Below are 27,588 nucleotides of genomic sequence, written 5' to 3' on the forward strand. Positions count from 1 at the left end.
CCCTTGATGTGCAGGGCAGCGCTGTGCTCATTTTGTGTCTCTTGATGTGCAGGGCAGCTTCAGGCACGCCAGCAGCGGCCGGCTGGTGTCCCGGGAAGAGCTGCTGACCCTCCTGTCCCGGCTGGATGGCCTGCACATCCGGGCCCTGTACTTCACGGAGACGCAGCGGCTGGCGCTCGGGGAGGTCGGGCTGGAGGTGGCCAGCAGCGAGGGCAGCGGCAGCGTCGCGCACGACGTGGAGATGTGTGACTGCCCGCCTGGGTATGCCGGTGACTCCTGCCAGGTAGGAAACACCCTGTGCCTCCACACTGTGCCATTACCTTGTGTCTTTGTCTACAGCTATGTGTGCTGGGCTGGTTAGAGGAGCAGGATGGTGGTTAAAGTAATTAAGTGTGCTTCCTGTAAGCCTGTGCACTTTCAATGGCTTGAGTGCTTTCACCGTCTAAGAAGCACTGTGGTTCTGCTGTGATTGTGGTTCTACTTGTTATTGCTTTTATGGAGCTGCAAGCATAATTTTGCATATGTAAGGCACTATGGTGAGGGATTCTTCTATGACACCCTCTGAGAGGCTGAATAATCTCTTACTTTACTGGAGAGCAGGTCAGAATTGACCTAATGGAAGTCTGTGAGACCACACATGGTAGAGAAGGTTCCAGGTGTTTCTTATTTTAGCGGGGTCCAACGGAAGTAGCCTGAATCCAGACAATTCAGGGTACTATGTGTGAAGAAAAACATGTGAAAACTGAAATTAACGTATTTGCAAAAAATATTTGGAGATGCGTTTATGAAAGATAGTGTAGGCTTTGCAAAATAATGCTATTAGCTGAAGTCTGGCACTACAGCTGTATATCCTGTCCTTGATGCAGTTCCTGTAGCTGTAATTCTTTTGCTTGTCACTTTGCTTAGCTTAGAGCTTGGCTGTTGCCATGTGTAAGCACCCAGTGCAGCAGAATAAAACACCAGAGAGATAAGCAGTGCACAAAATATGAGGAATTACTCTCTGAAAATGGTTGAGTATTACCATAAAGTGGCAATTGCTGTACTAACCTTGCAAAAGCTTTTTGAATTGAAAATGAATGAATAGTATCTAGGCTGGAGCAGCTGCAGGGAGACTGAACAAAATCATGTATGGCTGGCTTACATTCCGTGTATGCATCCACTGCTCAGGACAGCTACTGAGTAACCATTTGATGAATATTTTTGATTTTTTCACCCTTCCGTTGCTCTGTGCCACATACAAATCGATGAGCACTGACTGAAAATTCTACTGCCATCCCATTGTTTTCAACATAGTGCCTTGATTAAATTAAACTTTTGGGTTTTTTTTAATGTAACCTGGTGAAAATACAAAGCTAAGGGAAGTGATCAAGACATTCACTGGGAAGTTCGTAATCCCTGTATATTTATGCAGCATTACTCAGGCAGTGATTTACTGCTCTAATCACCAGGCTGTGTCTGGCTGCCTTAGGTGGGGAGGAGGTGATGCCTGCCACACCCTGACTTAGGTATATATTGAGCTACAGGAACTGCAGGGTTACTTGTTAACCTCAGGAACGGTGCTGTGTGCCGAGCGACTTGACTCACGGATAAAGTTTAAAGGTGGGGCCCATCCTGGCCCAGAACCTCATTAATCTGAGTCAGAAGCTGGAGAAGAAGGGGGAGTAATAAGAGAAAGAACAGTGAGCACCGAAGGGAGAGCAGCAAATGGTCACAGGGGAGCCAAAGTAAAATGATGGCCCGAGCACAGAGGCCAACAAATGCAGGATGGCTGGTTGTCACTTTAGTGTCCCTTGGGCATTGCCTAGCACAAGATACACAGCAGAGGCTCTCCTATCCCCACCTTCAGGAGAGGAGTCAGTGGCAACAAGTTCAAATGGATTTTTATCCAAGAGAGGTAATTTGCTCATTTTTTCTTCCTTGCTTCCTTCCTTCTTTCACTTTGTTTTTAAATGAACTGATTTGGTAACAAGTTCTATATTACTTAATATAGTTTAAACTTCTATATTACTTAAGATAGAAGTAATGAGAAGATTAACCTTTTGTCTCAAAGTACTTTACTAACAAAACTGTGTACAAGAGATTTGTTTTAAATTGCTGTTTACTTGAAAACAATGATCCTAAAAAGCACTTGAAAGTGCCTGGAGCTTTATCTTCATGTGGAATCAGTTTATCATTTGTGTGAAATCACAAATGCTGCTTCAAAAACAATGTGCCCACGTATTCCAAATGTGTCACTTTAAAGACAGCATAAATAGAAAAACAAAAGGCTGTACAGATTTTTTTTCCAAATGCAATTAGATGTATTTTTAAAATGTCTGATTTATTTTTCTCTTCAAAAAGAGACTTTAAGTAAATAAAATCTATATTCATTAGAGCATGTATTTAGTCATGCTGTTTAATGTATTTTAGGCCCTGGTTTCTTCTGAAGCTGTGTATATTGGCTCCCTGTTGTTCAGGGAAAATATCCACTCTTTAATAAATGTGTCTAAAAACTTCAACTGTCTAGTCTAAATTTAGTCCTTGCTCACACTGAAGTCAGTATTCAGAGCTGTTGATGGTATTAGTATTCTGCATACTTCTTTTTTTCCACAATTATCCTACATGTAGAAAAGGCAAAGATGGCAGTAGTGATTGCTGTTTCAACAGCAGCAATTCAATATTCTTTTTGGGATTGCTTTTTGAGAGATGAGTATTTTTTCCCCTGTGGTAGTTCTGTCATTGAAAAATTCTTTGCTTTATCCGGCCTCTGCATAAATGCCTCCGACCACTGGAATATGATTTGTGACACAATCCCACAGACCCTTTGCTCTTCAGATTGTTTCCATCAGTTTTGGTGGTGCACTTACTACGAAGAAAGATTTATGGCTTTAGAGTTCATCTGTCACTTGTTCTCTGCGTGTTGCTGGGGCCAGCCCCTGCCCGTGAGGCAGAGGCAAGGCAGAGGTGCAGCTCACAAGAACATTGCTGCAGGCAGGAACCTGGGAGGTGCTGGCTTCGTGGGGAGCACGGCTTTCTCCCCGCTTCTGTAAGCTTTTGATCCTCCTTGTACCATGCCAGCTTAGTTCCTGGGGAAAAGAGCTACAGAATAGGAAGTACAGACTGACGTCTGGTAGTTTTTAGTGTGGTTGGTGTGCCCAGAATATTCCAGGAGAAGATGAGTGTGAATTTTTGATCTGTATGCAGCAGGACTTCATGCCCATGAGGAATTCCTTGTGATTTCCCTGTTCATGCCAAGCAAGAGCCTGGTTTTAACATATTAGTTACTACCTCCCTGCTGTAGGTAAACACACTTGATGTCTATTCCTTCATTCAGAACGTCCCTCTGGTTTAGCTCCCTGTTTAAATCCAGCTCTGATCTGACAGGCTGTGCTCCTGTTCCTGTGCCCTCAATAGTTGGAACATTCTTGTCATGCTTTCTCTGTCTCCAGGGCAAGCCTGTACTTAGAAACTAGACCACTGTATGTTTTGTTACATCACCTAGCTATGTCTAGGTGTGGCTTTAGCTCTTGGTAGACTAAATTGTGGAAGTCATGATGAATGTATGTAAAAGGTATCCAGAACTGTTTCCAAGGAATACACTGTAGTGAAATTATTATCAAGATATAGCCACTAATTAGTGTGTGAGATTTCCAGGTGCTCTTCTTTAGATTCACACTACAATGTTCTCATACTCAAATACTTTTCTGTGGTTTAGAAATCATATTCTACACCTTTGTACGTAGCCACAGGAAATGTATTTTTCTCAGGGGTTAGAGTCAAAATGATTAAACCATCACTGCCATAGTGTCTAAAGCACAGGGTTCAGACTAAACTTCATCTCCGTTAATTGTTATTTACTGCATTAAAAAAATTAAGCAACGTTATGAGCTTAGGAGAACCTGAGAGGAAATTCATGCCTTCACTACTCCTTAGAAATAGAAAACACTTTCAAAATGCACTTCCTGTAGCATATAAAACTTTCTACCAATGCTCACCATTTTTTTTCTTTCTTCTTGATGTCCAGGAGTGTGGCATTGGATTTTATCGTGAGAATAAAGGAATATTTGCTGGACGCTGTGTGCCCTGCAACTGCAATGGAAATTCAAATAGATGTCAAGATGGTACTGGAAAATGTATTGTAAGTAATTAGTGACATTCAGTAAATTACTGGGAAGAAACAGAGTAAACAACATTTCTCTTACTGCAGTATGGACCATAGAGTATTGTTAAATTCCAAGGAACGAAGAGTAATCCTTGTATGTCTTATTCTCTTAATTTTATACTGTTAATGAGCATAAGATGGGTACACTTAAATGTACATTTAATGTAACTGTGATTGATTGGAAGAATTTGTGTCCTTGTCTTAATTTCTTTCTTTCACCTCTAATTTTTGTTAGCTCCTGGTTACAAAAAAGTCACCAAACTTTCACATAAGGAAACATTTGTAATTTATAGTAATCCTGGGTCTTATCCTGAGTTATGCAGTCCTGAGCTTTATACAGATATACTAGGATATGTCTGTATGATGATGACAAACAGCACATTCATGCATAGCATAGGGCTTTCCAGAGCCTTGTTTAATCAGCTTCAGTGCATCTTCACTAATCATAGTCTACAGCTGGATGAGTTAAAAATATTGAATTAAATAAGATGAAATGAAAGTAATAGAAGTTAGATTAACGAGAAGATTTCAGCTGTTACAGAAGGTGTGGTGGGGTAGATTTTGCTCCCTGGCACTCTGTATTAAACCCAAAGCAGCCCCATGGGAGTGGATCAGCCCTCAGCAATGGAAGTGTGACACTTGGCTGACTGTGCTTCTCCAGGGTGTATCCATGATGCTTCTTTGAATAGCTTATCCTGAAAAATTCCCCCTTAAAAAGCTTTTACTAATTTTTCATTTACTGTGCAAACAAGAACCTTGCCAACATCTTTCATGGTCTGTCTTTTCTGTTACTTCTTCCTCATTCGCAGAGCATCCATTCTGCCTGCGGTGCATTCCTGCATGTTATGTCATTCTCCCTGACTTTGTTTCAACCAACCCTGTTGCTTTAATGGAAACTATAAACCAATTCAGCACATTCTGGGAGATGACTTACAGGCTGCTGCTTTGGAGGGGCAGGGCAGGCTGTGACAGGAAAGTGCTGCCGCACAGCAAGAAAGATCAAGAAGTTTCACTTCAGATTAGAATTATGAAGGCAAATTTTACTTTCACCTCATGAAGTATGTGATCTAAGTTTTTCTTTATCTCATCCTTCTCACAGCTGGATTAACTTTCAGATAGGTAGAGCTAAATCAGCCCTTAGTCCTGGGCAGGCAAAGTCATCCAGAATAATGTGGTGAAAAATGAAAGCCCTGAGGGCCTTTATTTCCGTCATGAGCTTCCACCCAACCAAGAACAAGTTTGTCTCTCAGTAGAGGAGCCATGGGACAAAATCCTGACATGGTGCAGAGAAGACAAGGAGGCTTCCCACTGTGGAGCCATCAAGTTCCACATGCAAAGTGCAAAGCTTGTTCACTTTGGCTTCCTGCTCCTCACCTGAAGCCCCAGACCTGAGTACCTACATTTGTCAGTGTCCCTCCAGTGACAGCCTGCAGAGGAGGCTTTGTGAGGGAGGCTAAGCCTAGGCTGGCTCCTTCCCCTGGGCAGCAGCAGCACAGCCCTCCCTGGCTCAGGCAGTCGCTCTGCCACTGCTGCATGCTGCTGGAGGGAGAGGAGTGTGCTGCCATGCTGCTGGAAGAGAGGAACAATGGAGGGCAGGGGGAGGTGGAGAAGAATGAAGACCTTGGTTCTCATGCGAAGGGAAAAAGCATTTCTCTGCCATTAATCAGGCTTTGTGTCCTCGTGGTCCCTGCCCTTCCTCCTGGAAGGCACATTCCCTCAGCAGCAGCATGGTGCTGAGACTTGCTGATCCCATGGCATGTTGCTTCATGTCACGGAGCCCCACATGTTTGACGTAACCTCGGCGGCTCTGCTGTGGCCCTGACACTGCTCTGACTCCCTGGTACCATATGGGGGCATATGGAGTCAGCTGGAAGTTTTCCTTTAGGGTTTGCAGTACTTGGTTTGGAGATGCTGTGACTCCAGGGGGATCTCTGACCCTGTAAAACTTGAAGGAAGACCCATGAGGAAGTTGCTGCTCTGGCTTCATTGCACTGTGCCTAGGGAGTTCCTTGGCCTTTATATGCCATGTATCTAGAGGAGCAGCATGGCACATTTAGGGTGGCTTATATGTGAAATAGCTGAAATTTGCTTTGCAATTGCAGAATTGCTTCAGTTTCTATAGACAGAGTGAGCAGAACAAAAAGCCAGGGGATAACATTTTGGGAGGAGGTTGCTCTAAGATGAAACCAGCACACATATTTTAAATACATCTCTTTTACTCTTTCTGCAGTTGAATTTATTATTCAAGATTATGAAAATTGGCAGTAATTTTTCAGAAATGTTCTGAATTTTCCGTTAGGCTTTTGCAGGAACATATGTACCAGCTTTTATAGAGGCTACATTTTAAAATGGTTTCTTTTGCAAACATAGTGCCTTTGTGATATTTGATGTTTAACTTCATGTCAAATGGCTCATATGGGAACTGGAGCTTCTCCTGTTCTTTCCCAAAATCAGAACCTTTTATCAATGAACCACAGATATAGTTCTATAACCAAAATGAAAACAAATTAGGGATAACCACCTGAGGGAGGAGCTTGTGGTTGAGGGAATCTGGTGTGGAGAAATGGGGAGGAGAGTGAAGTTTTAGAGGAGATGGGAGAGACAGAGCTGTTTCTCATTTGTAGGGAAAAACACCCCTCTTCTGCCAGTCATGGTAGTAGGGTCTTGAAACATAGCCCTGAGCCACTGAGGTCCCTGAAATGGAAGCACAGTTTGCTCAGTGACTGCTTCCAGCTGATTTCCTGCTTCCTTTTTTCCATCTTTTGCTCTGTTAGTAAGCCCTCAGCTCTGTGGGACATTTGATCAGTCTGTTGCACAGAAGACAAACAGTTGTAGAACTTGGGAGTGTGAATGCCTCTCAACTGTTAGTCATTTGATATTTTTCTTGTGGCTGCTTATGTATTTTTATGCTGCTTGTGTATTTGAACAACTTCTATTTTAAATTAGCAACGCTTTAGGTAATGCAAAGGCAACTTCCTTATTCTGTACCCATAAGATATAAATGTATGATGATTAGACAGCACTAAAATGAAGAATGTTTCTAAACCAAGATACAATTCCCAACAATTTTATTATCTGAAAAGGGGTCAACTGCATCTGTTTCAATGGTATTCTTAGCTTTTGCTTTCTATTATTTATTCCAGTTACTACACGAAAAATACAGGTAACACATACACTGGAGAAACTACATGAAATTCAATTCTGGTCTGAATCTACTACATGAAACAATTTTTGTATTTATTTAATGAGATTTTTAAAGGAATGTACTTGGGCTCAATTGATTGCATCCATCCATTATCATGCTTATAGATGCTATCTGCCTTCTAAGTAGTGTTAAGATGCAAAATTTAAAGTTTTATATAAATGTAGTGACTTTTAATTGTAATATGAAGACAGAGAGCATGAATGGAATGCTCCTTTACTAGCTGTGAATCTGGCTGAGTTTCTTTTAAAATATGGTTAATTAAACTTATTTATCTGTTGCTTTTCCACAAGAGGAAGGAAATTGTGCTTTGTTAGCACAATTAGAAAATGGACTGAAATTTTTCTGTCCTGGCTGTGAAGGCAGTTTGGCAATAAATGCTTGCTTATATGGAAGAAAAAGAACATATTCTCCAAGTAAATAGGCTGTATTTTTTTAAATAATAGTAAAGCCATATTGAGTGTTAAAGCACTGCTAAATGTCTTGCTCATTTCCTTTCCAAGGACTGTCAGTACAATACAGCTGGGGAGAAATGTGAGCACTGTAAAGATGGTTATTTTGGAGATGCCACTCAAGGTTCCTGCCGGGAATGCCCTTGCCCATATACAAACAGGTACAGTAAAAGCTTGTAAGAAGAGTCAAGCAGGGGAGGGAAGAAAAAAAAAAATGAGGGAGAGAGGAAAAAAAATCCCAAAGCCCAAACTCTGCTACCATAGGAGTATAATGATCTTCTCTGTTCTCATATTGAGAGCTTGGTGGTCTGTCTCACAGCATTGCCTTTTTTAGTAAGCTGAGTATGCCAATTCTTATTCAGATCCCGAACTTCAGAGGCACGCTGCTCATAACCTTGGGGAGACCCAGACAGTAGAAGTGGGCTTTTTTTCAAAAGCACCAGTACTTCTTCTCCTTATATTGAGAAATCTACCATGAGGTCTTTTCCCTTACTGGGCATATCCAGAATCCTTTTTATTTTACTGGAATGGAAGGTGTTTAGCACCATTATTCTGACTATGAGATAAGAGAAAACAGTGAAACAGTGAACCTTTGATAGGAATTCAGAAAAAATATTCAGATGCAAAAGTAATATAAAAACATTTAAGGTCTTAAGCACATATCTAGAACTCTTTTAGCGTATGATTGCTTTTCCTGTCAAAGTTCTGTTTCAAAGGGTAAATATACTGAGATGAAAAGTGAAAAAATGAAACTCACTTGTATCTAATAAGGTTGCCAGGCTTTCAAAGCTGAGCAGTTAATGGCATTTTAAATGCATGGTATGTTTAGCCAGATTATCATCATTGGCCACTTCTAAACCATGGTAAATAAAATCAAATTTAAAACAAACCAAACAAACCCTAAGCTATAAATTGCTAAAGGCACCACATGGTATTTGCCAGGTGCATTAGCACACACCATGTAACCTTAAGTAGGAGATTTACACCACCAGACAATAGACAGGTTTATCATTTATCAGAGAACTCTCTGATAGATCTGGTTTTGACAGCCTCTTCTGCAGGTGCTTGCCTGAGGCTGACTGAACATGTTTTTAGTCATCATTTGCCTTCATAGCTCTGAAATATCTAGGGAGACTATAAACCTGTGCAGTTTCATAACTGCAGATGAGGGTGGTGATTATCATTCTGGACATAGGAAATGCACCCCACCTGGCATTACTGGAGTTGACAATTTTCCATCCAGTCAAATTCCAGTAATTCTTAGTGCAGACCTCTCTTTTGATACACAGACTTGCTTTGTCTTACTCTTCATAGATTAAAAAATGAAAATAGCAAACACAGCCCTGCTTCACATCCTGCCTTCTCCTTCACAAACATTGAACTTTGAATCTAGACACATCTGATTGAAAGAGCAGAGAAAAAAGTTCATTGTGTTTACCAGATCCTTGGGATTCCAAAAATTGTGCACAACTCTACTTTGCCTTGGTTAAAAAAATCCTAAATAACATTAGCTGCATAAAAATATCTTTTAGTGTTCTCATCCATTGAAAAGGAAAGGAAAGGTGTATAAACATGAGGAAATGTATGTCTAGCACAGGCTATTGGTTCTTCCCTACTAAGATAAAATAGCTACCCAGACTTGTTTTATGACATCACTATTAAGGTTTATTTTAGGAATTCCTTTGGGTAGGGAACTATTACACTCAGGCCACAGGGCCAGGAAATTATAATTTTTTGAGTCTAAGGAAGTGATTTGCACAAAAAAAAAAAAAGAAACTTCAAAGAATTAGTCACAATAAATTATCTAGAGACAAATTAGCTGAGAAGTAATTTGGTGGTGTAGAAACTTTTCAATCTGAAAGTCATTAAACTGAAAACCTCTAGAGTGTCAAACCTATTTGATCATGTGCTCACAATAATATTTTTGCTTCTTCTCAAAGATTTGCAGTTGGCTGTGTGGCAAATGGCGAAGAAATCCAGTGTCTCTGCAAAGAAGGCTACACCGGAGCTCGTTGTGAGCGGTGAGTAACCTGTTTCTCAAAACAGAGTTTTGAGAGGTGATAACAGGAGGGATGTCTGTATTGGGACAGACACATGTGGACATATGGCCATGCACCTATGCGCAGTATGTATGTCCATAAGGAGCAACTATTTATATGAATAGCTGCTGAAGAGTGGTGCTGTGGTGTAATTCCACTCAAAAACCCAATACTCCCTGGGGAAATGTAAGCAATTCTCCACAGACTACTGACTGCACCATTTTTACTGAGAAGAGGTGTCTGCCCCTTTGCTGAAATGCCCTACGCCTTGCCTCATCCTGCACTCGGGTAATAATGACTCCCTCTTATTTCACCCCTTTTCAAGCTAAAAACATTTTCACCTTTTCCTCCAGCGTGTACAATGGTGCCTCAATGGTCTTATCCAACAGCAACCATGTAACATTTAGCACCATGTCCTTTATCCTAAATCACTCTGGTGTGCTCCTCAGTTGGAGCTTACACACACCAGGCTGAAGCCATCTCTTTTGCTGGAACATTGCAGCAGTCTGGCAAAGCAAGAGAGGAACAACAGGGCAGTTTCAGGCAGGCAGAGGAACCAAATTCAGAGTTTCAAATCCAGAGAGAACTGAAGTGTAATGGAGTGGTGTTGTGTGTCTGGTTTGGAAATTTGAGGTTAATAAGTCATAATGTCACATCTGAAGACAGGACCTGCAGTAGGACCTGGTCTTGTCCTCCAAGACTGGTGCCTTTGACCCTATCTAATCTGTGGGCTGTAGGTATTTTCTGTTCCAGGTGTAGCTGTACCTCAGCTGCTCATCATGGCCCTTTGATCCTGCCTTATCACCCTTACAGATCTTACCACAGAGTGACTTCTAGGAATGGTAGCTATCCAGTGTGAACAATGTATTTTACCTTTAAAATATTTAGAACTCAGTCACACACACTGCTTTGCTGGCAGGAGGCAAGAGGGGGTATCACACAGCAGAAGGGTGATGATGTCATTCAGTGCTGTTGCTGTTGGAAATCTCAACTGTGCTTGCAGTGTGATCCCCCTCAGTACATGTTTTGTGCTGGGATCACAGACCAGAATGGTACGGTTTGCTTGGTTAAGCCTTGTCAAATTCTTGTCAGATTAAGTGAATTATTCCTGCAAGAGCACTGTGGGAGTTTTATTTTTAGAAAAAAATCCTGCAGCATTCACAAAGATATTTTTAGCATAGTGCAGAGGATACTGTAAACCAAAAATATATTATTTCTGTCTAAGTCAAGACATGAAATCAAAAGTTCTTGAAAGTTTCTTCAGGCGAATAGCTGGGATTTTATCTCAAGGGAAAATATATTCCACAGAATTATCTTCAATTATTTAATAAATATTACTTGTATCTCTTTATCTAGCTGTGCTCCTGGATATTTTGGAAATCCACAAAAATATGAAGGCTTCTGTCAGAAATGTAACTGTAATAATAATGGACAGCTGGCTAGCTGTGACCACCTGACTGGAGGTACGTGAGGGCCTGTGAATGGAGCATTGTTCTGAATGGAAGGGGGAGCATTGTTTTCTCTTTGGGAAGCAAAGAAGGAAAAGAAGAAGGGTACTTGGATAAGCTGAACTGAAAGAAAGATCTAGGCTTACAAGACATGTAGATAATTTTTTTACAAAATGTAAGATTTCCTAAAACACCACACCACAGTAATAGAAGGGCTGTCCATGAGTCATCAGGTTTACCGTTCTAAATGATTTTGTCTTGTATTTCCCTCCATAAATACTGCCAACTTTTTGGTTTTGTTTCATGGCAGTGTTTTTAAATATATTACGGTTCCTTTGTTGACAGGGTTAAATCATATCCTGCCAGTCTGTCTTATGGATTTAGGAAACTGAGCATCCTCAAAATGTCTTTTTAAATGTCTTTTTAAAATGTATTTGGCACAGTTTAGTGAAATCTTCAGATTCTGCTTCAGGCACTGCCGTCTTAGGTATCCAAGCTTCCTGCGTTTGCAATGAAGTTAGAACCTGACTCAGGAGGCTCTTTTATAAATCCTGCTACGCTGCTCTTCTAGCTAAAACATTAATGCTTTCCCAGAACCAGTCACACATGTACTTCACTACTAGTAAGCTCTTACATAATGCCATGGGCATAGGTTTGCTTTATCTATTAGAATTCTGAAATAAAGAGCCTGATCTTACATTCCTCAGAATGTCTTTACCTTGATTCACCTCAGTCCCTTAGGATACTCCTTTATATTCAGAAATACAGAGGCCATTGCTCCTGAAATGTCCTTGATTCTCCCATATTTTCATTCACCAGTAACATTTCACTTTTCCTTCCCTGTAGACAGATTTTCTTCCTCATATGTTAGCAAAGTTTCCAACTAATAACTCCAAATATTTCTGTACTCCTAATTTCTCTGCACTGCTGCTCATCCTGCAGTCTAGTAACTGCAAGGAACCAATTGTCTGTCCTTGGCCACAGAAATCAGAAACAGCAGGTGATGTGAACTGCTGTTGGCAGCTGGTGCAATTTTTCAATAGCTTGTTCTCATTTCATATTTAATCATTGAAGTAATACATCTCTATTATACCTTGTATGGAACAAATCCAAGCAGTGTTTGATGTTTTATCATTCCTTTCTTTTTTGAAGCAACAGTTTGCCAGGACAACTAATCCATAGGGCAATATTCAGCAAGCCAGTTTGTTTTCCTCCAACTACACCTCCTGGTCAGCATTAGTCCCTTTCTCTGCATTAGGAACAAACCCCTCTGTGATCATTGGCACAGCATGTTCTAGCAGGTTCCCTTTGCATGATGTTCGGCGCTTGGCCAGCGCTTCACCATTTCTTGGCTGATGTTGTTGTTGCACAAGCTGTAATGATAGTTTTATTTAATTAATACTTCTTGGTGACAGCTGAAATGTGCTTGCTGTTAGCTGAACTACACAACAGCAGAACTGCAGGGATGTCTGAATTTTGGAGGAATTTCCTTCATTCTCTTAAAAACACATTCTTTATGATTTGTCTCCTTCTGGCAGCAGTAATCACTACCAACCTCATTTAACTTCCCAATGACTTAATGTGCAAGTGCCAAAGGAAATGGCACAGCTAGGCGGTTTGTTCCAGGCTGTTTCATGCTGCTGGTAAAGTTCAGGTCCAATTTTATCACTGTATCCTCTCACAAGCTGCAGGCTGTTGATGACTCTTGACAGTGGCAGCCTATACTGAGTGCATCCTTTTCCCTTAGAGTAAAAGGCATAGAATCATTAAGGTTGGAAAAAGACTTTCAAGATTATCAGGTTCAAGCTTTGACCAAGATGCATGGCCCTTTTCATTTTCAAGAGGAGATGACAGCTTGGCAGTGGGACCAAGCCTGTAAAAGGAACTTGGGCATCAAGATGGGGAGATTCCTATCCTATATGATGACATTTTTAGGAGCCAGTTCCTCTCCTGCATCCTAGAAGTTAGTATCCTAGGATGTTACTTGACATGTACCTCTTATAACAAGGTTTGTAAAAACCAAACAAAAGAGTGCATTGGACAGGAAATCACCTGTGCTGGCTTGTTGGAAAGCCTGAGGCCAATGTTTGTTATATATGATCTTCATCTGTGGTCCAAGCTGCATGCCTTGTCCTACATACAATGCCTCCATCCATGCACACACGCTGTGGATTTTTCTCAAGCTTGATTAATACCTTAATCTTGCAAGCTGTGGCAGGCATGAAGGAAAGCCATAAATATTTCCCAGCTCCTTCTGGGTAAGACATTCTTTGGGGAATCAGAACCTGTGGTGTGAACCTGGATACTGAAGTAGACAAAGGGGTGTGAACCTATGTCCTGGATAAAGTGCTTTAACAATATAATCTTATCTCCAATCCTGGTGGTGTTTTTCTAGGCGAATTCTAGCAATACATTTGAGAGGTTCTCCTGCTCCTATCCAAGTAGCATATATTGTGGGGTTACAATAGGTTTCCTTTGAGGGATGGAAAAGGTGTTGCTTTCATCAAGGCATTAGTGGGAATTGAATGTTCTAGCATGCTCAAGCCTTCTGAGCATTTCAGCTCATTCACAGTGGATATGGATTTATGAAAGGGCAGCATCACCTTTTAATGGCTGCCAAACATGAAAAGTGAGGGGAAAAAATACAGTAGTATTTCCGTAAGGAGACTTGGGTTACTAATGACCTTCTTGTGATTTCAGAATGTTTCAATAATGAACCAAAAGATGTGGATCCCAATGAAGATTGTGACGGTAAGTGATAAAATAGAACTGCAGCTGGATCACTTTCAACTGGCTCTGAATACATACTGCTGACTCTTTTAAGGATGACATATTTTTAAAAGGACTGAGATATCCTGTAATGAATGTTTTAAAAGCAAATATTCACCCAGGTACTTGGAAAAGTGATTAAAGAGATGCACATCTAGTCAGGTGTAAATGGAATCTCCTCCTTACTTTTGACTAAAGTCACTTTCCTTAGTGCTGTAGGCTTTGTTTTGCCTTTGTTCTTCTGACTACACCAGGTGACAAACTTCAGAGCTTTTCCGTCATTACTAATGTGTTCAGTGAAATGTTCTCTGTGTAAAATATCAAGGATATGTATTGATTTCCACTGCTCCCTCCAGCTTGTGACAGCTGTGTGATTACACTGCTGAAGGATTTGAGCACAATAGGTGACGAGCTTCAGCTCATCAAGTCTCAGCTGCAAAATGTCCATGCAAGTACCCACACTCTGGAGCAGATGAGAGACCTGGAAACACGCATCAAGGACTTAAAGGTAGGCACACAGAAACACAGAAAAGTGAGTTTCAGATTAAATGGATAGGCAATGAACCCAGGAACCTTTGCCATAGTTTTGTCACTTGCAACAAGGCATACATCAACCCTGGATTCCAAGTACCAGGTGCTGGCAGCACTGGGCTTCTTCACCTGTCAGAAAGTAGCTGTGTTTTCCATGTCATGCTGTGAAACAGAATCAGTATCTCTGCTTTTTCTGAGGCCTGCTCACCTTGGAAGTTATACCTCTGAGGTGTCCCTCTAGCTATGTCTTTTTCAAGAACTTCATGTCTCTGCATTAGCAAAAACCCCCAACATTCCACTTGCCATCATCAAAATTCATTTTAAAAAAAGGTTCTTTGGTTGGAATAGCAGTTGCTGTACTCCCAGATAAAACCCTCAGGTTTTGGGAAGGAATTGTTCATTTTACATATCAGTAATTCTGCTTTTATTTACCTTGGGTAAAGATTTAATCCAGTGACATTTTTGCTTTTTGTCTAGTGTGCAGTGGGTGACTTATTGGATTAATTTTTTCCTTTCTTTTCAGGTCTTATTGAACAATTATCGTTCTGTTGTTCATAATCAAGGTTCTAAGGTAGATGAGTTGGAGACAGAATACGTTAAACTAAATCGTGATGTAAATGCTCTCCAGGAAAAGGTGACTTACCTTTTTAATCAATTTAAATCAATTTAAAAGTACATCTCCTGACTATGTGTTAGCATGCTGTATCCAGATACTTTTAAGCTAATAAGTTTTTTCCTTGCTAGGCTGAAATGAACTACAAAGAAGCTGAGAGATTATTTGACAATTTTGGCCAAACTCATCAGAAAGGAAAGGATTTGGTTTCACAAATACAAGTAGTGGTCAACAATATACAAGGTAAAAAATAATTTCTAACTCATGTTTTGTTTTATAGCATCTTTTCAGCTTATTTACAATATTCTTAATTCCACATAAGAAGTTTTCTTAGAAAACAACTTTGTAAATCAGAATTTTGTCACAGCTGTAATATTCACTCGTCCTGTTAGAGCTCTAATATATAAGGTTAGTTTAGGACCCTACCTTCCCTGTGAAGGGAAAAGGGACAGAGAAGCTTCACTACAGAGACATTTCAAGCAACAAATTTGACTATCCTAGGCTTGAAGAGTACTTCAAGTCTAACTTTGTTTTGGGTTGTTACCATGGGCTCTTTAAAGTTAGAAACTTAAAATTATTGCTGTGAACTTGGTTGTTTGGGACGAATTTCAAGGCCAATGCCATCTTGCTTTCTCTGATTGTGGGTCATGGGATACTTTTAATCTTAATAGAATTAATGGAAAATGGATCCATTTCATTAAGGAAAAAATAAGACATGCCTATTCCTGAATTCATTAACGAAACAGATCCATCTCAGAGAAGATGTTGGCCCTGTCATTTGGGAATTTTGAATAGGCTTAAGCACATCCTGTTTTTAACTTTGTCCGTGCTTTTTTTCAGTGCTCCTGGAACAGGTAGCTGGCACAAACGCAGGAGGGAACAACCTGCCCCTGGGAGATGCCTCTGAGGAGCTGGCCGAAGCCCAGCGCATGATGGCCGAGATGCGGAGCCGCAACTTCGGCCAGCTTCAGGCGGAGGCAGAGAAGGAGAGGACGGAAGCTCAGCGCTGTGAGTGCTGCTTCTCTCAGCTTCTGACTTTCTGGAAAGATCAGTCTTAAATCTGAAGAATTATTGATTGGGTTGTAGTAGAGGGAGCGGCTTTTTGCAGCGTATCCCTGAGATTTGAAGCTGTTGTTAGTCAACAGGAAAGTGGTCGTTCTGGAGGGGATTTAAGGGCATTTTTTGTGTGTTATGGAAGAAAATGGGTTGAGCTGGGGAAGAAACCCAGTAGATCCTTCTTTTGTAGCTAGATCAATGTCAGTAAAATAAAGAGGTAGCGAATCCTAACACACCTATGCAATACTTCCGTGTATTGTAAGAGATAGGCAGTGGTACACAGAGTTATTTTAGAGGAAATGCATGTGTAATTTAACAACAAATTTTCAGAAGCTGCTAGAGTAGTCTAAGGGCCAGGTCATACAAGGACAAAGAAGTTCAAGAGTTCTAGTTGCACTAGTTGTACTCCCTGTCATGTTCTCTGCAACTGTTTGACTGGGACATTCAGAAACTTGGTTCCAGACAATGAAGACATCAAGAAAAGTTGCAGGCTTATCTCCAAGGAGCATAGTGGAGGAATGTGGAATGTGAATGTCACCCATATGAGTGACAGTTAATTTCCATCAACCTTGAGCATGGATACCTACCTCTGAGTGACTCTTCTGTATCCTATTTTGTCAGCAGTGTAATGGGTGTGCTAAAGAGTGTGATTAATTTGACATCTTTTGTGTTCCTAAATTCTCTGAAATTAAATGTGCTCATATCTGTCTCTCCATTGATTACAGAGGAGGCTTTGATAACTAGTGCAGTTGTAGATGTTTACATTGTAGATGAAATTGTTGATGAAATGATGTTATTTTCATATAAAAAAGAAAATTAGTATTTTCCTTACTTAAGAGAACATTTATCTGTGTTCTGTGTCTGCAGCAGCAAACTAGTGAGCAGATTTGATCCCGCGAGATGCTGAATAGTATTTTTGCTAGAGTAGCACTGAAATTAGCATTGCAGAAGATGCTCAGTTCACACAAGTATAGCTTTATAATCCCAAATGCCAAGGCATTTTTAACAAAGTTGGTTCTGTTCCCTTTCTTCTCTGAACAAAACATTTCTTTCTGGTCCTGGTCCTGATACTGCAGTACTGGCACGTATTAAGAATGAACTACAGAAGCACCACCAAGAGAATCGTGGGCTTATTAAAGTTGTGAGGGATGCACTGAATGAATATGAATCCAAAATCACTGACCTTCGTGAAGCTCTGAACGATGCGACAGCTCAAGTCAAGCAGGCTGAAGGCTTAAACAGAGACAACACAGTTCTGTTAGAAGACATTAAGGTAATGTTGGGCATCAGGAGAAAAAAATTAAACCTCAGAAGATAAGAAGTGGTTTTTGTTGCTGCTTTTGACCTTACAAAGCCAAGCAGCACTAATTCTTTATAGACTTTCTTCAGGATCTCTTTCCATGTTCTAATGGGTGTGTGGACAGGTGTAAATGTGTGTTCTGCTGCTTATGGTCTCTTTGTGTGACCAGAACATGGCCCTGATGAGAGCAGGGAAGGACAGTCTCTGCCCAGCACTTCTTTCCAGCTGCCACTAGTGCTTTTGTTTCCTTTTCTAGACCAAATTCTTGATGCTGATGTATTTTTCATAGTAAGTTCTTCAAAGTGTTTAGCTTTAACAGCCATGAAAGATGGGAGCAAAAATGGGTGCAATACTGTTAAATTATTTGGGATTAGTGTTCCACATAACAGCTTCTGAGGTCTCATCAGGACAAGGAACAGCTGTTATTACTGAGCAGTATTTAAATTTTACAGCTGGTAAAATACTACAAGAAATAAGTGCATGCTGCACTTATTTCTTGTACTATTCTCTTAATTGTGGCCTTGTTGAAATATATCACTGGTTTAGCACACTCATCTGAAGAAAAGATGAGTGTGCTAAACTCATGAGGGTACATGAATTTAGCACACTCATGTAAATCCTTGGTAAATCCTACTGCCAGCTAGATCAGGTTTGGGTTTGTTGTTTTGGTTTGGTTTTTTTAATTTCGGTTTCAAGATACGGCTTTTCCTGCCCCTTTTCATAACTCAATCACATGTTGTTCAACTTCTCATTTTTCCTCAGAAACAGATTGAGGAGACAAATGTGCAACAGAATGGTGTCCTGGATATTCTGAACTCAGCCCGGTCTTCCCTGACACAAGCTAAGAGTGTACTTGGATTATTGCAGGAGAGCAAAGAGGTAAAGTTTAAGAGAAGGTAAAAAACCCCAATATCTTCTTGGAGATGAGGCTTATCTGAGCCAGTCAAGAAAGGAAGGATCCCACAGCCCATGCTGGATGCATAAGGAGTCTGCCTGCCTGCACAGGTTTCTGTAAGAGAAGCTTGTTGAGGGCTGTGATGTGTCTGAGGAAGACACTGAGCTGCAGATATCAGAATTTGGGAGAACATCTGTGAGAAGTGCCATAAGCAATTGTGTTATTCTTGTCTTTCTTTCTGGTTAATTGCTTTTAGCCACTGTCAGAGGGGCAAGATCCTAGGCTAGAAGGGTCTTTGCTCTGACTCAGCTTTTACGTAATGGGTCTGGAAGCATAATGTAATGACTCCAGTAACATGCAGAATAAGTTGGAAGGGAATGTTTTTCCCTTTGGTCTCCTCAGGTGCAAGGTATCTGTACCACTAAAGTATACATGAACAAAATGAAACGTGTACAAATACAAATAAAATCCTATCTTTTAAAAAACAGGAATATGAAAGCCTGGCTGCTCAGCTGGATGGAGCAAGGAAGGACATGAATGAAAAAGTGGCAAATCTCTCATCAGCAAGCAAAGAACCACTGGTGGTGAGGGCCGAGGAACATGCCAAATCTTTGCAAGATTTGGCAAAACAACTGGAAGAGTATGTTGCCATTCCTGTAAATGAGTAATTCTTGTAGAGAACAAAAAAAGTGGTTGTAATGATCTGTAATTTCACTTGCTTTTATGACTGTTTGCAAAATTAGAGGGAAATTCAGTTGGTCTCTTTCTGCTTTTTCATGATGTACAGAAGTTTTCTTTTTCTCCAAAAACCACATCTTCCTGTTTTTTTCCTGGTTGTTTTCCCCTAGAAGTGTGAACTCACGTAATACTGTTTTAGTACAGTACTACTGTACTAACACTTCATTAACATCTTACTAGCAAGAGAAAATCCTCAAGTACAGAGTGGGAAGATGTTTAGCATATTTTTTGTAGAGTTATTTCAGGTACTCATACTCAGGGATGTTTATATGGTATCAAAGAATTGAGGCAAATTGAGTAAATAGCTGTCTTGGAAGTCTTCAGACATGCCTGCTCAGCACTATGGAGGAAAAGACCTCCATTGGTTTTCTCATCCTTCAAGGAATCTCCTAGAAAGGCAAAAATATTATAAACTTGATAGGAATCAAATGTGTCTCTCCATTATTTGTACTTTGCACTGGAATTATGAGAGGGGTTTTGGAGGCCTTCTGTGATCCATCAGAACAAAATGAAAAAGGTTAAGTCCTGGTTTACTTTTCTCTGTACAAATTGTTTGCATTTTGTCATTGCACCAACTGCAAAGTCTCAGAAAGTTAAATTCCAATTACCTAACAGCTGGAAAATTCTTGGGTAAAAAAACACATTTTCATTACTATTTTTGTTAGTTTTCAGTGTGATTTTTTTTTTCAGTTAAGAAGGCACTGTTCTCACAAATACAAGGCAGCTAGTACTAGACAGTTGTATAGTTCACAGGGAGTAGGTAGAAGAGATTTTGTGTGTTGTTTCTGATTCCAGAGCTGCTGTTCTGGCTCTTGGGGAAAACACAGAAGGTCTTGCTCAATGTTCTGACATCTACAGTTCTCTGAATTCCTCTTAACTGAATGATATTTGGAGGGCTGGTATTGAGGTGCCTTACTATTGCCCATATGCTTTGGTGAATTCTCTCCATCTTAATCATTTGAAGGCTGCTTTGGAGTCTCACAGCTGTGCTTTTCCATATGCCTGAACTTATCTTGTCTTCTGAAGAGTCTTTCCATGTTGATCTATCTCCAAATTTGACATTTTTTGTAAAATGAAGTCACAGATCTAATTGAAAATAATTTTCTGTGTTGGTGTTACTTAGAAAATACCGAGTTCAGATCTGATTGGAATCCATCTCACAGCCTTGGGAGAAGGCTGCATTTTTCACCCTGTTTCCCACAGGATAAAGAACAGTGCCAGGAAGGACGAGTTGGTAGGCTGTGCTGTGGAAGCTTCTAGTGCCTATGACAATATTATTGGTGCCATCAAGGCAGCAGAGGAGGCAGCCAACCAAGCTGGGAAAGCAGCTGACTCAGCTTTATCGGTAAGTATCAGTAAGTGGCCAAATCACAGTAAACTTGTTACAGCCAGGGGTCTATTTTCTTTAACTATCTCAGAGGCCCCAAAATCAAGCACCTGTGTGTCTTGGCATGCTTTATTTTTCTGTGACCTTTTGTATGAGTTGCTGTTCTGCATGTTGATTAATTAGTCTTGGCTCAGCACTAACCAGGCCAATTACTGCCTTTCTGATGGGACTGCCCATATGAGTACTAACTGTTGCTTTCAGTGCAAAATAAAGAGATCTTACAAGGCAAGCCTGGTGATCACTGCAGGTGATTTCAGGCATTCTTTTACTCTGTAGTACTAATACCCACAAGCTTTTCAGCAGAGATATAACATCCAAAAGCTGTATGCTGGTAATTTCCTCCTAATGCCTTAAAATCTGTCTGAAGATTGCTAAAGACCAAGGTTGTAGCATGCTTGAATTAACCTGGGTAGTTGTTGCTAAAGGTTATGTTCTTCAGATGAGATCTCAGTGAGTTCTTTAAATTGGATTGGGCTCTCTCTTTTACTCTTTAAATTTTAATGCAATTATCAAGTTATCTTACAGTACCATGCTTCTGTTGTCAGACTGTGAAGAGAGAAGACCTATCAGGAAAAGCTGCAAGGTTAAAAACTGAGAGCAGTGCACTCATGGATCAAGCACAGGAGACTAAAAGGACATTGCAAGGTACTAAGAAAGAAGGTGGTACTAGAAATATTGACACAGCAAGAGAAACTTTACTTGAACCACAAATTCACATCTCAGCAAAGCCCTTGTTCAGTGAAAAAATGCAAGTTCCATTACAGTGGGACTTTTTGTCATAGTTATTTCCCATGGCAAAAGGGCAAGAAAGTAGATTTCTGGCTTCTGCTATGCTATACACCTTTGCAGTCCTCCTGTCCAGCAAATTCTTTGCCTTGTGCTTGTTTTGCAGTGGACTCAATGCTCAGTGGCAGCATGAGCTGTGTAAGAGTATATACAAGTGCTGCAACACCATCTGTCTAACAGAAAATTGATATTTCTGTTTTGCAGCTATTGGTCCTAACCTGGAAGACCTAAAACAAAGACTTGATGTTGCTGATGGAAAGACAAATACACTGAAAGTTGATCTTGTCACTGCTCAAAACAATCTCGATGGGATAAACAGAGGTTTGTTACTTATGGATCACTTCTGGCCTGCCCCTTTTATCTGTTACTGTAAGAATTTGCATGTTCATTTCTGTCTGTTTCAGATGACATTGACAGCATCATCACCAGTGCAAGGAGCATGGCAGAAGATGCCAACTCTGTCACCAACAGTGTGTTGGGTGAACTGGTCCCAATTGAAGCAGAAGTGGAAAGAATTAAGAGTAACTATGGAAGCACACAGAGTGCCAGCTTCAATAAAGCACTGATGGAGGCAAACAATTCAGGTATTGCAGGTGCTGTGAGGGACCTGCCAAATCACTGTAAGGGTGAACATGGCCAGTTTGAAGCAGGAGCTTTAATCACTCAAATGTTAGGCACGTACCCTAAGCTGGTGTTCTGAACTTCTTTTCTGGCCAGTAGAAAGGGACAGGCACAGCAGAAAGTGACTCAGGCCGTTCTGTGCTGTGTGTTGAAAGCTAGTGCCATGACTGGTCTCTAAAGATTTGGAGGCCAGTGGCTAATGGGGGGCCTCAGGGGTCAACACTGGGTGTGATCCAGTTCAACATCTTTATTAATGATCTGGATGGTGAGGCAGAGTGTGCCTCAGCACGTTTGCTCCTGACACTGAACTGGAAGGAGTGGCGGATAGACCAGAGGGTCATGCTGCCATCCAGACAAACCTCAACAGGCTGTGGAAATAAACTGCCAGGAACCTCTTGAACCTCTTCCAGCAAGGAGAAGTCCTGGACCTGAGGAGAAATAAACCCATGTACCATTATAGGCTGAGCAGGTGGCCAAGCTGGAAAAAAGCTTTGTAGGAAAAGACCTCAGGGTCCTGGTGGCATGAAGTTGAAGATGAGCCTGCAATGTGCCCCTGGGGTAAAAGGTTTAAACACAGGAGATTCCCTCTGAACGTGACAAAACAGTGCTTTTACTCTGAGGATGACTGAGTACTGGCACAGTTGTCCAGAGAGGTTGTGTAGTCTCATCCTCAGGAATATTCAGAAGCCTGCCGAGACAATTTCTGGGCTACTGGACCTAGGTGGCCCTGCTTGAACACAGAGGTTGGACACTGACCTCCAGAGGTTTCTTCCAACCTCAGCTACTCTGTTATTATGTGATTTTCTGCTGCATTGGCTAGAGAAGGGGCCTAGACTATTACCTTAGGCTACCTGTCCGTTAACTGAAATTAGTGAAAAGGATTGCACAGAGCCAGTGCTGAATACAAAATAAGGGACAATCACATGCCCAAACAACTTCATTTGACATCTTTTCAGCAGCTTTATCTGATAAAATCAAGTAAGAATAAAACATTTTAAATAATATAAATACAAGAGCTAGTCCTGCATGGTATTACAGGATTGTAAGTCATCCCTGCAGTTACTAGTTTATAAGTCATAAAACTAAAACTAGTTTATAAGTCATATTTAGAAAAACAAAAGGTCTGGATTTCATTTTATTTGCCTTCTGCATCATTGGGTTGGAGATGAGAAATTGTTTCCTATTATAGTGAAAGTTGAAATACTCATAATATTTTCTTTTCTGTAAAATAAACCTGGCCAGATAGTGTAAGACACTACTAAACTGTGCTGATTAGCAACCTTGACATAAGAATGTAATTCATGCCCTACTCAGTCAGGCCAGCAGTCTGCCTACCCCATTATTCACTCTGGCAGTAGGAGATGCTATGAGCCCGAGTCCTATCTGTTCTCCTTTATTCTCATTCTCCCCTAGCATCCACAGCCACTGGGTAATGATGTCAGCAACCACATCACTGTTCTATTCAATAATTTTTTCTGGACCTTTACCTAAAACATTTTTGGAAGTGCTGATTCTGGCTGCTTCTGCAAATACCTTTGGCCAAAAATTTCAGGAGTACAATAACCTCTGTATAAACTGCTGCTTTTAGTGAGAGCTTCCTAATATTGTAGGACCAGTCAAAACTGTTTTGTCGTTACTCTGTCCACTGCTTTTTCTGATAATTGTGTAGTGATTCCATATTTTTGCATCTTGTTTTCCTCCTCCTTTTTACTATCAACTATTTGCTTTCTTTCATTGCAGTAAAAAATTTGACAAACCAGCTTCCAGATCTGTTCAGCAAGATCAAGAGTATCAACCAACAGCTGATGCCAATCAGCAACATCTCTGAGAACATAAATCGTATAAGAGAGCTGATTCAGCAGGCAAGAGATGCTGCAAATAAGGTCTGTCCTGAGCATTGCAATCATGCTTGACCTCAATGGTTTGGGTACACAACACTACTTTCATTCCTCTTTCTAAATAATTTTATTCCAATATGTGTGAAAGACCAGACATAAGTTTAATTCAACAGCGCTACCCAGCAACGGAAGTAACTGGTGATGAGAAACATAATAATTCATACATAAAAATCACAGGATGCAGTAGCATCCTGCTACATCTTTCTCCCATTAGTTTTTTTTTCCCCAGGGCATCTCTGTAATACTTATTTGTACAGCAGCCTTTTGCCTTGCAAGGTACATTGTGGTGGCTTTGGCAGCAGGGACAGAGTTGGCTCTGCTGCTTAGAGACAGGGCTCTCCACCCATGCGTGGTCAACTGAAAGCTGATGCTGCCAAAGAAGTTGTGCAGTCCTGTTACTCCAGCTGCTCCAAAATGTTAGAAATTGGCTACTGGCACTTTATTAGACTGCCCTTTCTCGTTTAAGGAACTGCTGTAGTTGCTGAAGTGGTGGTGTGGTCTCAGGTACTGAGAACCATCCCTGAGATCATCACAAATAGCCTAGAGCTACAGTGAATAAGAGGAATCAGTGATCATGGTGTATTTAGCTGGAATAGGATGTGTCTTTATGATATCAGAGGTGCATTGTAATTCCCAACAGACAGTCAAGTCCAGCTAAGTGAAGCACCAGGATGTGTTTGTAGACATCTGAATAATTCATAGACGTGCTCTTCAGAGCTGCAGGGCACATCCTTCCCTGTCTGTGTATTGAAGGTAACAGTTACTTGACAGAGGCACAGTAAGGGTTGATTAATTGATGTCTGGAACAAAAAAGTGCTGTGTTAAGTATTGATAATACAGACTACTGCATTATCCACTCTGCTTCCTAATTATTTTGTATGGTAGGATCAGAGTCCAAATCTGTGGTAATTAATTGTTGAAACATGACTAGGATGTGTAATGGGTTACTTTGCAATTAAACTCACCAGTGAAACAGGAGTGGTAGCAGCAGCCAATTGTAACATACTCAACTTTGGTTTTCTTAACAGGTTGCTATTCCTATGAGGTTCAATGGCAGCTCTGGAGTAGAGGTTCGACCTCCAAGCAACCTTGAAGATCTGAAGGGCTATACCTCACTTTCCTTGTTCATCCAAAGACCTAAGAAAAGATCAGACACCCAGCAGAGGGCAAATAGGTTTGTCCTGTACCTGGGTAATAAAAATGTAGGTATATTTTGATATTTAATCTGATTTTAAGACCAGATATCATGCTTTGAGAAAAGGATGGGAAGTGATCTGTTCTGATTGAAGTTTGTAGCTACTCTTGGCCTATTTCTTTAAAATGGCATTTAAGTTATGGTAGAAGTGTTATTTTCATTCCTTCCCTAGCAAAGTAACTAACAAGTGGCTGAGCCTTGTCCTTTGATGCTTTGCTCTTTTGCTCCTTTGGAAGTTACTTCTCCATCATGGATACCATCACACATTCTTGTCAGAGCTGTCAGTTTCTGCAGCAGTCAGCACAAACTCAGCCCAACTCCTGCCTCAGAGCTTTGCCTCTTTTCACTGTATAAGTCACTGAGTTCCTCTTTTGGATAAAAAAAGTGATCATTCCAGTTTTAAAATTCAAACCCCTCAGCTCTTAATTTTTTGTCTTCTGAATATGCAGAATAAGGCAGACCTGCTTGTGCATTCAGGTTTGCTCAATCACCATCAAACATCTAAAAAAATTCCTGCATGTGATTTCTAGTCCTGTTACTTGACAGCAGCTGTATCTGTAGTAAGCCTTGTGCTTACACAGAAAACTGTTCACAAGTATTTGTTCTGCACTAGATTTCATCTTTTTATCCTCTGAATAACTAGCCAGGATATCTGTTGCAAGCATTTTAATGGTTACTTCTGAAATACAGCCTCTTGAACAAAAATGTGACTTTCTGGGGAAAATGCTCCCAGTCACCTCAGCAGGAACCATTGTCCTTCCCTGAGTGTTGTTCTGAACGCCTTTTTTATGTCACAGGTGTTGAGTCTTATTCTTAGTGAAGGTGTCATGTTTTCATAGCTTTAGCTGGGAGATGTTACAAGTGAGAAAAATATTTTAGATACTGTTGTTACAAAAGCAAAAAGTCACACATGACTTTTCAGTTAATTTGTAAATATATTCATTGAATTAGTGTAACATATAGGATTACAATTTTTTCTTCTCAAAACTGATAAACTTAATTCTCATCATTAGGTGGGTGGATTTCTTATGACTCATGCACAGCATGATGATGTCTCTGAAGAAGTGCTGCTGTATTTTACCTTATTTATGATTAATCATTTATTAATTATTATTTACTTGCTATTTTTAGGCTTCCAAGGACTACATTGGTATGGCTGTGAAAGATGGTTACCTTACTTGTGTCTATAACCTGGGAGGTGGTGATGGAGAAGTGAGAGTGCAGTCACTGGTGACTCAAAGCAGCACTGAGGAAGCAGTTATGGATCAAGTTACATTTGAAAGGTATAAGACCCACAGTGTACAAAAATCATCTTGAAAACCTGCTAATAACGTCTTTTATCAGTGTGATGTGATATTCTGCCTGTTTTGGTTTTAGGATTTACCAGTATGCAAAGCTGAAGTACATCAAAGCAGCAACATCAATTTCTCCAGATTACGAAAGCCCTAGGAGTGCAAGCAGTGGAGACAGTGACCTGCTCCTCAATCTTGATCCCAGCAGTGTTGTCTTTTATGTTGGAGGATACCCACCAGATTTTAGGGTACAGAGTTTCTTAGTGTTTCAAAGAGATTTTGTGTTAATCATTCCATTGTTCCTACAAGTAAAGATGGGACCTAGCAGTCATTCAAAAGCATGTGTAAAAGTTTACCTATGTCAGTAGGAGTAGATGAGATGCAAGGAGATGCTACTTCCTACAGAATCTGCCTGGCTTGTACTATACTAGAGCTCAAAGAAGGGAGCATGATGATACTTCATTGCCAAGGAAAGCATGAAACCTGTCCAGCCCTGCTAAATACTGCTCCCAGTCCATGTCCATGTGACTCTACTTTAAATTGTGCTGCAGTACACCCAAGGTTGTATCAGATAATTTGGATATTCTATACTAGCATGTAGTATCTTTTTTTACATATTTAGAATGTCATGTTATGTGTCTTAATATTTGCAGTAAGTCTTAGCAGTTAGATAGCAATGTAAAATTTTGTTAGCTGATGTTGATGAAGTGGTTTTAATGGCACTGTTTTGCAGCCTCCAGATAATCTTGACTATCCTCACTATGAAGGCTGCATTGAGTTAAACAGCCTAAATGAGCGTATTATCAGCCTTTACAACTTCAAGAGGACTTTTAATCTCAACACCACTGAAGTCCAACCCTGCAGAAGGTATGATATCACAGAAGTGTTTCACAGTGAAACACAGTGATTTTATCATTATGAATTCTTGTCTTTCACATCCAGAAGAATAACCGCTAAATTGGTGCCTTTTTTCTAACTCTTGGTCATTATTACATTTCTTAGAAAAAATCCTCAGTAATGACATGGTTCACATCTATGGCAATCTCAATCTGTTTAAATTTAAGTGTTATAAAATCCAGACCCAATTTGTAGACTAAGGTGTTCATTTGCTTTTTAAAGTAAGTATTACATTAAGTTAAAAAAATACAGTCATTAATGATTTCCTCTCTAAAGACCATTTGTGAATCTGATAGAATCCAGTGGAAGGTTTTCTCTCTACTTGGGC

At 40.4% G+C, this 27,588-nt stretch overlaps 1 protein-coding gene across 6 annotated transcripts in view; it reads left to right on the forward strand.

Moving 5' to 3' along the window:
* LAMA3 (laminin subunit alpha 3) overlaps positions 1–27,588 on the forward strand; it is a 106,234-nt gene that overhangs the window by 66,291 nt on the left and 12,355 nt on the right. For all 6 annotated transcript variants that reach the window (XM_064705977.1, XM_064705978.1, XM_064705979.1 and 3 more), the window contains 22 exons: positions 53–283; positions 4,004–4,117; positions 7,847–7,956; positions 9,736–9,816; positions 11,191–11,297; positions 13,983–14,033; positions 14,408–14,559; positions 15,106–15,216; positions 15,327–15,438; positions 16,036–16,203; positions 17,328–17,524; positions 18,314–18,430; positions 18,935–19,086; positions 20,388–20,529; positions 21,117–21,216; positions 21,562–21,678; positions 21,762–21,941; positions 23,719–23,861; positions 24,905–25,078; positions 26,203–26,354; positions 26,449–26,611; positions 27,097–27,230. In XM_064705977.1, the coding sequence (XP_064562047.1) occupies positions 53–283; positions 4,004–4,117; positions 7,847–7,956; positions 9,736–9,816; positions 11,191–11,297; positions 13,983–14,033; positions 14,408–14,559; positions 15,106–15,216; positions 15,327–15,438; positions 16,036–16,203; positions 17,328–17,524; positions 18,314–18,430; positions 18,935–19,086; positions 20,388–20,529; positions 21,117–21,216; positions 21,562–21,678; positions 21,762–21,941; positions 23,719–23,861; positions 24,905–25,078; positions 26,203–26,354; positions 26,449–26,611; positions 27,097–27,230 (3,008 nt within the window). The remainder of the gene's footprint in view (positions 1–52; positions 284–4,003; positions 4,118–7,846; positions 7,957–9,735; positions 9,817–11,190; positions 11,298–13,982; positions 14,034–14,407; positions 14,560–15,105; positions 15,217–15,326; positions 15,439–16,035; positions 16,204–17,327; positions 17,525–18,313; positions 18,431–18,934; positions 19,087–20,387; positions 20,530–21,116; positions 21,217–21,561; positions 21,679–21,761; positions 21,942–23,718; positions 23,862–24,904; positions 25,079–26,202; positions 26,355–26,448; positions 26,612–27,096; positions 27,231–27,588) is intronic.

The sequence above is a fragment of the Zonotrichia leucophrys genome, chromosome 2, assembly GCF_028769735.1.
Source record: "Zonotrichia leucophrys gambelii isolate GWCS_2022_RI chromosome 2, RI_Zleu_2.0, whole genome shotgun sequence".
NCBI lineage: Eukaryota > Metazoa > Chordata > Aves > Passeriformes > Passerellidae > Zonotrichia > Zonotrichia leucophrys.